We start from the raw sequence: 12,376 nt of genomic DNA, 5'->3' as shown, positions 1-12,376 counted from the left end.
GGAAAAAGACACTGCCATATGTTTCCACTTTGAGTCTCTAGTTCCCCCTAATGCCTGCAACTAGGTAGTGCAGGTTCTGTGATGCAATATAAAAAGAAATATTAAACATTTTGTTATTTTGATTTTATTATTTAAGGATTTTCTTTTACTACAGTAGCTGTATGTAAAATTACAAAAATTTTAAATGGAGCAAATTTGCAAATTATATACAATCATAAAACAATTGTTGGTTATAAAACAAAGTTGAGCATCATAAAATAATTATTCGTACCATTTGAAGTTAATTACATCTCTGACGAGCAGGTGATACAGCAGTCAGTTGTCTTTCACAGTGCTGTTATTAATGTGTCTCTTTGAACCGGCTCCGTTATCTTTCTTAGGGTCAACGTCCAGTTTGAGGACGTCTGCCCGTCCCGCTGAGGTTTGTTTCACTGCAGCGGGTCGGATCAGGGCTTCTGGTCATTCTGGTCACACTTTAACATGACCTTAATCCCCAGACCCTGACGCGTGGTCTCAAAGGCCTGGACTGCCTGCTCCAGAGGGAAGCGGTGGGTCACGAGGGGCTTCACGTTCACTTTACCCGACGCCAACATGGCTATGGCCATCGGCCAGCTGCAACACAGCAAGACAAACATCTGACTCGAGACTTCAACCTCTGTGATACCTAATAATTACTTTATGATTTATAATCTAATTATAACTGTCTGTAAGATCACTCACAAGTGGAACTGCTTATAGATTAAGAATGGAAATGAATGGATATCTTCTTACGTGTTGCAGTAGCGGAAAACCCCTCTGATGTCCACTTCTCTGACGGCAGCATTGATCAGAGGAACAGTGGCCATCTCAGATCCAAGGCCCACCAGCACCACCACACCTCCTGAACGTGTCGCCTGATGGGTAAACAATCTATTATAACTTTTGAGTCTGCAGATACTGAAACAATAAGTAAGCACTTGAACTATTTTATATACTGTTGGGTAGCTTAATCTGTAACAATGCAACATGTTTTAAAATCTTGACCTGTAAAGTAACAAGTAGCTACAGATAAATGTAGCGGAGTAAAATGTTCAGTATTTCCGAATGAATTGTGGAGGAGTTGAAGTAGAAAGTGGCATGAAATGGAAATGCTAAGTAAAAAGTACAAGTACCTCAAAATTGTAAGCAAGTACGGCACCTGAGTAAATGAACTATTGTCTATAGTTTGTGCAGAGCGACTTCATAATTCTGAATACAACTTTAAATGGTCTTTGAGGAGGGTGGTGACGTACATAGATGGCAGTCTGAATGCTGCTCTCAACACCAGTGCATTCAATGGTAACGTGAGGCTGAGCGCCCAGCATGTCCTCTACAGTCTTGGCCAGCTGCTGGGGTCCATCTGCTCTCTTCACCGTCAGCTGGAAGTCTGCGCCCAACTCTTTGGCCATCGTCAGACGCTCTGGGAACAGATCTGAACGCAGCAAAGGCGGATTAGCGACAGAAGGAAAAAAGACTGACCAGAAGATGCTACCAGATGTTGTGTCTGTTCAGTTCAGATGGATGTTTATAAGCAGTGCGAGTTACCGCTGATGACGACCTGTGAGGCGCCCATTGCCTTGGCCACAAGCAAACAGACCAACCCAATAGGTCCTGTGGAGAGAGGGGAAATAAACAAGATGGCTACTGTAGAGTGAACACTTCAAGACATACACTAATAATGAGATTATAAAGAGGTTTTCAAGCTTGAAAAAGAGTCAATGTAATAATGTGTTTTCACCCTCATAGGAAACGATCAACTATTTCACCAGATATTAATTAGCACAGGTTCATTAGCTGTTAGTTTTCTCAACATAACGGATCCGTTAAATATTAAGCCTCTTACAAGGTGCGTTAAGGTTCAACAGTTTTTCCTTCACCCAAGTTTTGTTGAGTCAGTGTGATTCTCACTTTTGTGACTACACCCACTGAGTGTTAAATTAGATTCCTTACTTGCAGGGGCATGTTACTCAAATATAGTGTAATCACTAGTTTGTAGTACAAATGTGGGTGATTTGTTTTTTTAAGGTGTGAGTTTAATAGTTACCTGCACCACAGATGAGCACGGTGCTGCCGAGGGTCACGCCGGCTCTGCGACAGGCGTGGATCCCCACAGACAGAGGTTCAATTAGAGCTCCCTCCTCAAACGTCACATTGTCGGGCAGCCTGGACAGTTGGAAAAAAAAGACGCAGAGAGAGAGAAAAGAAGACAGAAAAGGATATATGCAAAGGTTAAGCAAGAGAGTCAGTTGGCAGTCAGAGATCAGGCCGTTGTTAGGTAATCTCTGGTGCAAAGCCATGCAATCGTTAAAAAAAAAAAAACAGCTGTTACTTGTAACAGAAGTTGGCACTGTGTTTGTAGTATTGGCACAGGTTCCCATCGTCGGGGGGCGTGGCACAGAAGAAGATGGTAGGAGACAAGTTGTATCGTCCGTTTTTGAAGAACTCGTCCATCTCGCGTGGCACGCCGGGTTCGATGGCCACTCTGTCACCTGAAAAATACAAGGTGAAGTTTACAGCACTGGATGAGTTTGTCCAGGTAACTCTATCACAGTAAAATTGATGACTAAGTGAGACCTTGCATCAAAATGATGTACAGTGTATGATATTACAGTGCCATGAATGCATATGTAAATGTATTTATGGCACTGCAGGTTGAGTTTGTAAAATAACCACCCACTCACCCACTTTAAGGTGCTTGACTGCTGATCCGACCTTCACCACCCGCCCTGATGCCTCGTGCCCCAACACCATTGGTTTCGTGACCACAAAGTCCCCAATGCGGCCGTGCTGCCAGTAGTGAACATCTGATCCACAGATTCCAACAGAGTGCATCTGGAGCAAAACCTCTGGGTAGAAAACATGACATACAAGACAGGGACACAGTGAGGACAGTCCAGTACGCAGTGTTGCAAGACACTACAGACACTAGCCTGATTCCAGACGTCCACACATTAACTTGTTTGATTTGATAAGCAATTCAAATATGAATGAATTAAGTCAAACTAAAGTCTAAACTTAAGTCTAATTGTTAGTCTAAATACTGACCAAATGGAAAGGAAATCTGTTACAAATATATATTTTTTGACACCACTGCGTTTTAAGATGACTTGCAGGTCACAAAGACTAATTCAGACAAATGCGAAAATATATTTTTGATTCTGAAATACATTTCAAAGCCATAAAAGCAATGGCAAGTTTCTCTGCACTTTCAAAGTATATTCGTGAAGGAAAGTAAATGGAGCTGAGACATGCAGTTGTAATGCATTTTGACATGCAGTAGCTTTGGAACTGAGAAACAGATTGTTCACAGTTAATTCGATTGATGCGCATTGCATTAAGTTTAATTCACTTAACTTACTATAACATTACATAACGTGAACATATTCTACATAATCCCAAATGCTCGTTGAAGTGGCCTACACGTTGTTTAATATGTCATACCATTAGGTCCTGGCTCCGGGACGGGGCGCTTTTCCTGTGAGAAATGGACAAAATGCAAACAACTTGCAATCCGTTTAATTCACACAGACTGTAACTAATCATCACATGTGACTGGTGCAAGTTGGTGGTCGGTGTCCTACCAGTCTGAGGTCTCCCTGGGAGTGCAGCACCACGGACAGATTTTCCTCCGCCATGACAGATGTAACAGTGAGCCGAGAACAAGACGAAGCTGAAGCCTACAAACAGATTCCGAGTCCAAAGAGAGAAACCTCAGACTGCTTTCTATTTCTCTCGGTGTCAAAGTACAGCGATGATCAAGCTACACCTTCCTGATAGCGGGGCTGGTACCAAAACAAAGCATGTGATTGGCCAAAGACCCGCGGCTCAGTCCACTCTGCAGGGGTGGAAGCGATCACGCAAAGACATTTAACAGCACCCATGACATTACATGTAACTCCTAATACTGCTATATATTACTTTTACATATGATTACATTATATTGTTATTGATTAAAATGTACCATTGAGCCTGTATAATCGATATGCCATATTATTATTATCACGACACCCCTCTATCTTCCGCCATCCGATACGATTGTCCAATAGAAAACAGGCTCTACATATTGAGTGTAGTAAAGCGGGTAGTTTGTTGTTTTCAGTTGTTAGGAATAATGCGTAAACATTTTATTAAGTTTAAACTAATTAAGAATGTGTGATGTGATTAAAACAAGATATTTGTCAAGGTCCTCAAGATATGACAATATATTTCTGTAACTGTAAAGGTTTTCCTCTTTTGGTGGCTTCTACATTGCAGGGGAAACTGTCTTCAAAATGTACTATTGAAGTGTCCAATCTTTGTGACACACACACGGAAACACATTAACAAATGTTTGTAAACAACCATAAAGCATTGTCATTATGATGTTTGTTTGTACAAAACACATTTTATACATCTCACATGTTTCTTGTGACCTGTCATCTGTGACTGGAACACATTTGTGAAGGGAAATCAACATGAGATGAATAACAGCTTCGACCTGGACACACCTCATTAGCAATGAACTAAATGAAAAGATTGTAGCTTGATGTTTTGTGCATTCTGTGTATTTACTTGCAATTGGTCCTATAAAACTGCCAACTAGTGATTCAAAGCTAAATATCTGTCAGCCCCATTAAATAAGACTAAACGAAACCCTTTTAGGAAAGCATTGTTTATCACGTATGATTACAGCATGTTAACTGAGCACACACGTTTAATTTCTGTGGTACCACTTATAGTTAACTAATCAATTTTTATTGGGGGCAAGTCTACCCTCATTGTTTTGTCATACCAGGACCTGTTCAGTACTGCACATACTGTAAGACAGATCTCATAGACGTAAGAAATTATGTAAATACAAATGTTGACCCATTTGTACCATTTGCCTTTTTTGGTTCATTTCATTGGGAAACGTGAAGATTTAGGGACAATGTTAGAGGGATAAGAAAAAATTAGCAGATACAATGAAATAATGTGGACAAAATTACAAATGAGATCAGCATTAGACACACTGATTTATTTTATGTCAGCATATACATCCACACCACATACACGAGTGCCGGTAGGCCATGTAAATACAATAAACAAACCTAGTAACTAATTTCACAGAAAAATTGTCTACAACTTGCGACTGTGGACTGCGCAACTGCTACTTGTTCCTCTTTAACATGTTTTTCTCTTAGCACGTTTGCTTATGTGTGCGGCACGCCGCAGTGAGCTTTACAGTTGGAGCATTGGAAACACCCGGGATGGAAATCACACAGATCACCTGAATATTTCTGCAGGTTGTCCATGCTGACATACCCTGTAGTGAATAAGTCAACTGAAAAAAAAAGGCAGAAGAAACGACTTCCAACATAATCTAAATATGGATTACAGGTCAATTATCAGTTATTATCTTATCAGAAACAAAGAACACACAGTAAATGATGAGAAATGTTTCACCTGTAAGCATGTTGCTAACTGGATAATCCCTCACTTGATCACATAAAGGGATTTCACTTTCTGATGAGTCTGGGTCAGATGCTTCAGAACTGCCAAAAGAGGTAAAGGGACTAAATTAGTTTATAGCACAATTTATTGAGTTCCAGTTATAAATATTTATAGTGGACACTTACACATACTCGCGTCTGCTGACATTTCCTTCACTGTACTCATCTTCTGTCTGGCGAGTGAGAGTCTTGTGGGAACCCTGTAAAACAGGAGGAAGTCCAATTAAGGTGATTACAGTAATCTATATGATCTGCCTTTTGCCTGGTTTTAATTACCTGTGCTAGTGACTGCTCATCTTCACACTCCCAAATCAACCTCCCAACCACGTTTCTCACCTCTTAAATGATAATCAGAGAAACATTGTAAGAGTTAATAATTATTTAATGATTAATAATTCGTAAAACTGGTTTGCTTTGAAATGAATCAGTCACTGGAGTGGTTCCCAACATTTTTTTTTAGACCCTTCAAAGCGATTTATCTAACTTATCATGAAACTTATCTAACAAGTTGATTACATCTGTGAGTCACCAAAGAGTGACTGGTCCCTTTGAAAAGCTAAAAGTAAAACTGTTGAATATTGAACAGTAAAAAAAGCAAAGATTAAAGAGAAATCTGAAAATGAAACATGGTTTGTTTGGCAGAAATATGCCTTTTTTTTTCTTATTTACTGACTTGTTAATCATTTTGCAACCCTTCAGACTTATCTTGGGAACTCAGGTTGGGAACCGCTGATTTAGTACAGTTTTTAACAAATCAATACACATGTAGTAGTCCTCCTCACCATCCTGTACTGAGGTTGGAGGCAGCACATAATGACCAATGCACACAGACTTTACACTCTGGCGCTTCTCACAGGCGGACAGAAACAAGCTGTGAAAAACCACCACCTTGTTCCAAAGGTAGTCTTTGCTGTCAAATATCCTGAAAAACAGAACTAAAATTACAGCTTAGAGTAGAAAAAAATGACATACAAATGATCGGCTAAATGATTAATGTGCACCTCAGAGTATCAGGACATGTCGCATCTTCACTGAAAAGGTAATCTGCTGTTCTCCAACCAGCAATGGTCCCACCCTCTAATACTACAACAAGAATATGTTATGAGCAAAACGCCAGCTTAAAATACCTACACAAAATATGCAAATGCCAGTGTACATACAACTTGAACTAAGTTACAGATCCCTAAACTAGATATGTGGCAGCATACTTATTCTCCTTTTAAAGATAATACAAGGTTCAGTTATAACCTTAATCTAATCTAACCCAACATAATGTTAGTGGCAGCATCTGTGTAAAATTGTGTCAATAGCTTATTTCATGAGCATACCATTAGCTGCTAACTAGCTAAATTAATAAATACAGATAGCAATATTTAGCTGGTGATTCATTTAACTGGTAACTTGGCTCTAATGAACCTATAAACCTTGAGTTGATAGTAGGTTACTTACTCCAAAAGTTGTGGCATGTCTGTGGGACTCTGCTTGAAAACCAGGCTGACTTATTCCTAAACATAGCTATAGCCCTTGTTAGCTCGTTAGCCTTGTTAGCTAGTTTCAGCTAGGAAGTATGGCACTTAATTTCAAGTTAATAACTTTCCAGCTAGCCTGTTATATTTATCCTTTTCTATCTTTTGTCTCAAAAACTGGCAGCTCTAGCAAAACCTGCTCCTGACCAACCGCTGCTCTGACGTTTGGCGCTTAAACGGCTCTGCTGCATTTAAATGCTGTGGAGAACTGTCGGAAAATTTGGAATTTCGAGAAACGGACAAACAACTAACGTTAACGTTATGCTAAGCCTCGGGTTAGCTAATATTTGACCGCTCGGAGTTTACACGACTAATTGTATGGCCGTGTTTGGACTTATTGTTTATTGTTTAGTTTTTATATGTTTAGAAAACAGAAAACCTAAAACATAACTAACATTACTTAAAATCACAACTACTGACAGAAAACGTATCCTGTTTTTCTTTTGGTAGCTAGTTTCCCAGGGCTGTTAGCTAGCTACTTAACAAAGTTAGCTAACTTTTAGAATGGTGAGATGATGATGAGAGGACGCTTTTCTTCAGGAGGAGTCTCTAATTATCCTCGGGGGAAATCAAACTGTGTCACAAAGTGTGACTGTGTATCCTGCTGAACTGTTAACTGTCTTATTTACATTATTACCGCATCTAACTTCAAGAGTGAAAAATATTCACTGTTTGTTCAATGTTGCCTCTGCGGATGGAGAGAGGCAAAGAGGGGATCCAACTGATGACATGAGCAGTCCTGCTCCTGAAGGGTCACACACAGAGGTTTTTGAATGAACTGGGTGTCCACAAGCCAAGGTATTTCTTATCTGATGTAAGGTATGTTTTCTTCTCATAGGTCACACAAGGAAATCCAAGTGTTACACAGTTGCAAGGAGATGGATTAGATCCTCTTTTAGATTTTCCTGATCCTCCAGAACTTTCCTTACCACCTCCACCTGGTGATATGTGACTATGATGAAAAATATAATTTATAACTGATATACACGTAAAACTTTAAAAGCTGTTAGATGTTTGTTAGCCTGTTTTGTAAAAGTTACATTTACTGTATTTCTTTAAAATCTGATGTTTCCAAAGCCTCAGAAAGTCGCAACCTCTCAATAACTAGAACCTATTGTTCCTCCAGACTTCATATTGTGTGCCTGCACTGTTAAGGGTGTTCCTCAGGGATCCACTGTTGGCCCTGTTCTGTTCTTTCTAACACGTTGGTCCAAAATCTCCTATAGGTGTTAAATTGGGTTGAGATGTGGTGACTGTGAAAGCCATTTTCATTCAAATCAAAGCGTTTATTGTCAACACATGACCAAAGCAGCATTATGTTTCTCCATTTATTTATTGAGGTTTTTCCTGTGACACCCATCTGAAGTGTGACCAGCAGCAGTGGTTTGCAGTACTTCATTTCACCACCAGATGGTAATATTTTGTAACATATACAGTTGATCACTTAGTCACGGGCCATTTTTATTTTATGGCTTATAGCAGTTCAATCTATCAATATATTTAATGTAAAATACTGTATTGATCAGGCTGTTATGACTTTTTTCATTTCATTAGTGCAGTTGCCAGTTGAATAACTTTGAGTCTCTACAGGAAGTGTGTTGCCATATCTTCTGAATGCAACTACCTTTGGAAAGCAGAGCTATTTTGACAGTGATATCGAGCTGCTGACTGAATAATGGTGCAGCTTTCAGTTGATGGAATTGCACAAGGGGTTTACAGTGGTGACATGCCCCAGCGTTTAATTTATCCACACCTGGTGAAGGGAACCGGATTAATTTTGAATAATAGTAAGCAATGTTCAAACCTAGTGCCGTTGTCATATTTAATGTTTAGCAACCAGTGTGTTAAACAAGTGTTTATTGGAGGCACATCCCGTCCCAGATAAAAAGCTGATACAACATTTCATTTCAGCTGTTATGTTGTCAAATCTCACTCGTTCACAATAACATCCAGGTCTGTGTATTGGCTGGTAGATTCACTCACATATTGGACGGCAGTTTTTTGGCAGTATGTAGACATCAGCAGCTCTGCTTTATGTTCTATAACATCCTCGGTGGGGTTGTCTGCAGGTCAGGCGCTCATTGCTATCCCACAGACACACACACACACACACACACAGAGAACCCGTTGACTGCTGTTTACGAAGCCCAATAATGTCATGTAACCTTGTGTTTTATAACAGCGGCATCCTATTAAAGGCGATATTGCTGTACAGCCGTATTGCTGGTATAACTGATGGGCTATGCTTGCTTGAACTTGAAGAAACCAGAGAGCCTATCCCTCTGTCACTAAAGGGAATGGTATATGTTGTATCTTAGGCTATTACAGGTTTGCTTGTAGAACCACTGAGCACAACTACTGCCTGTACACGTGCAGCCGCTAAGCTCTGCGTACTTTCTGTTGGTGTGACGGGGGTGACATGCCGGCACAAAGGCAGAGATTCCATGTAGATTACTGCATGCATGGTTGTAACATTTTGGTCAGCCCGCTTGCATATACTCGTCGTTCCTCCACTCCATACAGTGACTGGTTGATGGGGTTCAAAGCAGGGATATCTCTGTTGCCATGACAACAGTGAAGCCACACCCTGTTTCTTATACCCAACCCCCCAACATGCTCCGTTCAGAACAAAGCGCTGGAAAGAGGGGCTGGTTGGTGGTACATGCACTGAGGTTTGATATGAGCAGAAGCGCAGGAGGCAAAATGTATCATCTATATGTTGTTGATGGACCTTAGCAGTCGACAACACCTTTGTTATTATAATAACATGACAAAATCAGAATTGTTATTGGTTACCCTTTTATTTTCTATGCACAAAAAACAGTATAATATTGTTGGAATATGCGTTTCACTGTGGAAATAATTAGCGTTCAGTTACTTTATTGCTTATTATTACCAAAACATTAAAATGTATGTCTTCCAAGGATAAATTAAATACTGTAAATATTAAATTTGGTGCTGAAACAACTAGTCAATTGATTGAGAAGAGGATTGACAAAAAATTATTCCACAACAACACTGATAAGTGGTTATCAAGCAAGAATGCCATAAATGGTCTGGATCCAGCTTCTCAATTGTGAGGATTTGATGCATTTCTCTTTTTATATCGTTGTAAATTGCTTATCTTTGGATTGTGGATTGTGGTTTGTATGAAACAATAAGCATTTTGTCATCATATAAATCCATAATGAAAATAATTGTTTGTTGCAGCCCTAATTAAACGGAGCACTGAAACTACTGGTCATTGAATTGATCAGTAGATCAACAGAAAATCATTCGACCAATGATGATTTGCTCTGGTCCTTGTCTCATGAGATTAATTAATTAAATACCTTTGGGTTGTGCATTGTTGGTTGGACAAGACAAACAATTTACAGACGTTACCTTAAGATCTGTGAAACGTTTTTTATTTCCTGATATTTTATACATTAAACAATTAATCAATAGAAAACCCATCACATTTCGATAAAGAAAATAATAACTGATGAATTGGGAATGTATTATCATCTGTTACATTCTACATGTCTCTTGCTCTTTTCTTTGACTCTGGCCTATCGTGTGTTCTCTGATGTCCAGGAATAATTCACATGATCTGAATTATGTAAAAATGACAGGATCTGTCCTCTTCCTCCCTTTTGTTTGCCGTTGTGCTGATTTTGTCCTTTCAGCTTCCCTCCTGAGTGAATGGCCTGTGGTGTCAGAGCTGGCTGCCCCGGGCTCATCCATCTCCCCTCTGTCCCTCATCATATCGTTCCATTGTGTGGTAGCCTGGATTATTGTATTGCCATTGTTGTTGTATTATTGCTGTTGGTGGTAGTATGGCTGTAACTAACAATTGTTTTTGTTTTTGATTCATCTTACGATAGTTTTCTACATTTCACCTATTGATCGTTTGGTCTATGAAATGACAGAAAATAGTGAAAAATGTCACATCTTCCCAGGGCTCAAACTGGCATCTTAATATTACTTAATAATATTGTTTCTTAACAAACAACAATCCATAACTGAAAGGTGTTCAATTTATTATCATAGAAGACAAACCCCCCCAGCAAATATTCACATTTGAGAGACTGAAACAAGCACATTGTTGGCAGTTTTGCTTAAAAAATGACTAAAACGAGGAGGCAACTATCAGATTTGTTTGTGATTTATATTCTTTTAATTGACTTATTGTTTCAGCTCTCAATATGAAAACTATAATCTCATTACATAGATTTGTCTCTATTTTGATTTTTCAAATTCGATGAGTCTCAGCTGCAATCCTGATACAGAGATGCAGTTTAGGTCTTCCTGTAGTAGGCTATGTTTGACCTAGTTTCAGTTTGTCTTGGGCTCCTTTGGTATTTGCTACACTCCTACAGTGGTTATGTTTCAGATGGAGGGATATAGTAAGAGGAACTGCGCTACATATGTTTTAATTGGATGGTTTTGGTGAAGCGAAGGCTACATTCACAGGGGAATTCAAGCGGGTAGACTCATCTATGTAATCTTTAATGAAACGCATTCACCAGAAAGCATAAATAATGGGCAGCATGATTAAACTTCACACAGATAAAAGCAGAAAACACAAGATGTTTGTGTGTTGCAGGAGAGCTCTAGGCTATGAAACAATGTCCAGAGCTCCCAGACAAGCTCAATGACAACTGGTGTCTTCATGAATTGCTGCTGGCTTTGAATGTTATATATTTACTGCTTCCAGACATCAGCAGATAGCCAGTCAGCATTCTCATACAGTACTTTGTCTGTGAGATGGAGCAGTAAACCTTACTGGAGTTATATCATTGAAGAGTTGATTTGCCAATCTGTCACCTTAACTTGCATTCACTAGCTCAGTGTTAAATGAGCAGTCTATTATCTCCCCATCTCTGCCTCTCTCTCTCTCTCTTTCGCTGTCTCCCTATCAAGTCTCTTCCTCTCCAGCTGAACCAACAACATCAAAGGAGTGTGCTTCAAATCACAGGTGTTGAAGGATTAAGGCCACCGCAGGATGGGGTTTTATTCTCAGCCTCATCTTTGATGTAGTGTCTCTTTCACTCACTTGTGTCTCTAACCTGTAACATGGATCGGTAGCCCAGAGAGTCCATTGCTAAACTGTCGGACAGCTACCTGAAGTGGGTTCATTTCAAAGAGGCTGCACTCAGGAACTGGTAAATATGTCCTGAAGTGATTCATGTCAGAAGTCGCTCAAATGAGGACTGCATCTGACAGAAGGAGGTTGGGACTAGTGGCGATATGAAGATGAATACCATTTATAAATGTGTCTATCGTCAGAGATTTTGCCATACAGTTTGTGAATTAGGTCATTGTAGGCAATATTGTAAACCGATGATCCAGAGTGCTTTACGTGATAGATTTTTATCA

At 39.6% G+C, this 12,376-nt stretch overlaps 2 protein-coding genes across 2 annotated transcripts; both read right to left on the bottom strand.

Moving 5' to 3' along the window:
- Positions 1-203: 203 nt before the first annotated feature.
- sord (sorbitol dehydrogenase) lies at positions 204-3,734 on the bottom strand. The gene is made up of 9 exons (XM_070907711.1): positions 3,600-3,734; positions 3,460-3,493; positions 2,700-2,864; positions 2,348-2,507; positions 2,063-2,181; positions 1,564-1,629; positions 1,272-1,450; positions 772-893; positions 204-612 (listed from the first exon to the last, which is right to left on the bottom strand). The coding sequence occupies exons 1-9, from the start codon at positions 3,651-3,653 to the stop codon at positions 447-449; spliced, it is 1,065 nt and encodes a 354-aa protein (XP_070763812.1). The 5' UTR covers positions 3,654-3,734; the 3' UTR covers positions 204-446.
- A 1,455-nt stretch (positions 3,735-5,189) lies between these two features.
- Positions 5,190-7,002, bottom strand: terb2 (telomere repeat binding bouquet formation protein 2). The gene is made up of 7 exons (XM_070911082.1): positions 6,939-7,002; positions 6,491-6,572; positions 6,272-6,411; positions 5,766-5,827; positions 5,622-5,689; positions 5,443-5,531; positions 5,190-5,302 (listed from the first exon to the last, which is right to left on the bottom strand). Exons 1-7 carry the CDS (start codon positions 7,000-7,002, stop codon positions 5,190-5,192), a joined length of 618 nt encoding a protein of 205 aa, XP_070767183.1.
- Between the last annotated feature and the right edge of the window lie 5,374 nt (positions 7,003-12,376).

Source organism: Enoplosus armatus, chromosome 1 (genome assembly GCF_043641665.1).
Source record: "Enoplosus armatus isolate fEnoArm2 chromosome 1, fEnoArm2.hap1, whole genome shotgun sequence".
NCBI classification, from domain to species: domain Eukaryota; kingdom Metazoa; phylum Chordata; class Actinopteri; order Centrarchiformes; family Enoplosidae; genus Enoplosus; species Enoplosus armatus.
This window is presented reverse-complemented; position numbering and strand designations above follow the sequence as displayed.

What these genes read in the sequence shown, in the direction of transcription:
- sord (XM_070907711.1), bottom strand. Translation starts at nt 3,653, where the DNA reads ATGGCGGAGGAAAATCTGTCCGTGGTGCTGCACTCCCAGGGAGACCTC. An exon ending in AGTCAAGCACCTTAAAGTGG is followed by an intron (nt 2,508 to 2,699) that starts GTGAGTGGGTGG and finishes TGTATTTTTCAG; the next exon opens with GTGACAGAGTGGCCATCGAA. An exon ending in AGTGCCAACTTCTGTTACAA is followed by an intron (nt 2,182 to 2,347) that starts GTAACAGCTGTT and finishes CCAACTGTCCAG; the next exon opens with GCTGCCCGACAATGTGACGT.
- terb2 (XM_070911082.1), bottom strand. Translation starts at nt 7,002, where the DNA reads ATGTTTAGGAATAAGTCAGCCTGGTTTTCAAGCAGAGTCCCACAGACA. An exon ending in TCCAACCTCAGTACAGGATG is followed by an intron (nt 5,828 to 6,271) that starts GTGAGGAGGACT and finishes TTATCATTTAAG; the next exon opens with AGGTGAGAAACGTGGTTGGG. An exon ending in ATGAGCAGTCACTAGCACAG is followed by an intron (nt 5,690 to 5,765) that starts GTAATTAAAACC and finishes CCTGTTTTACAG; the next exon opens with GGTTCCCACAAGACTCTCAC.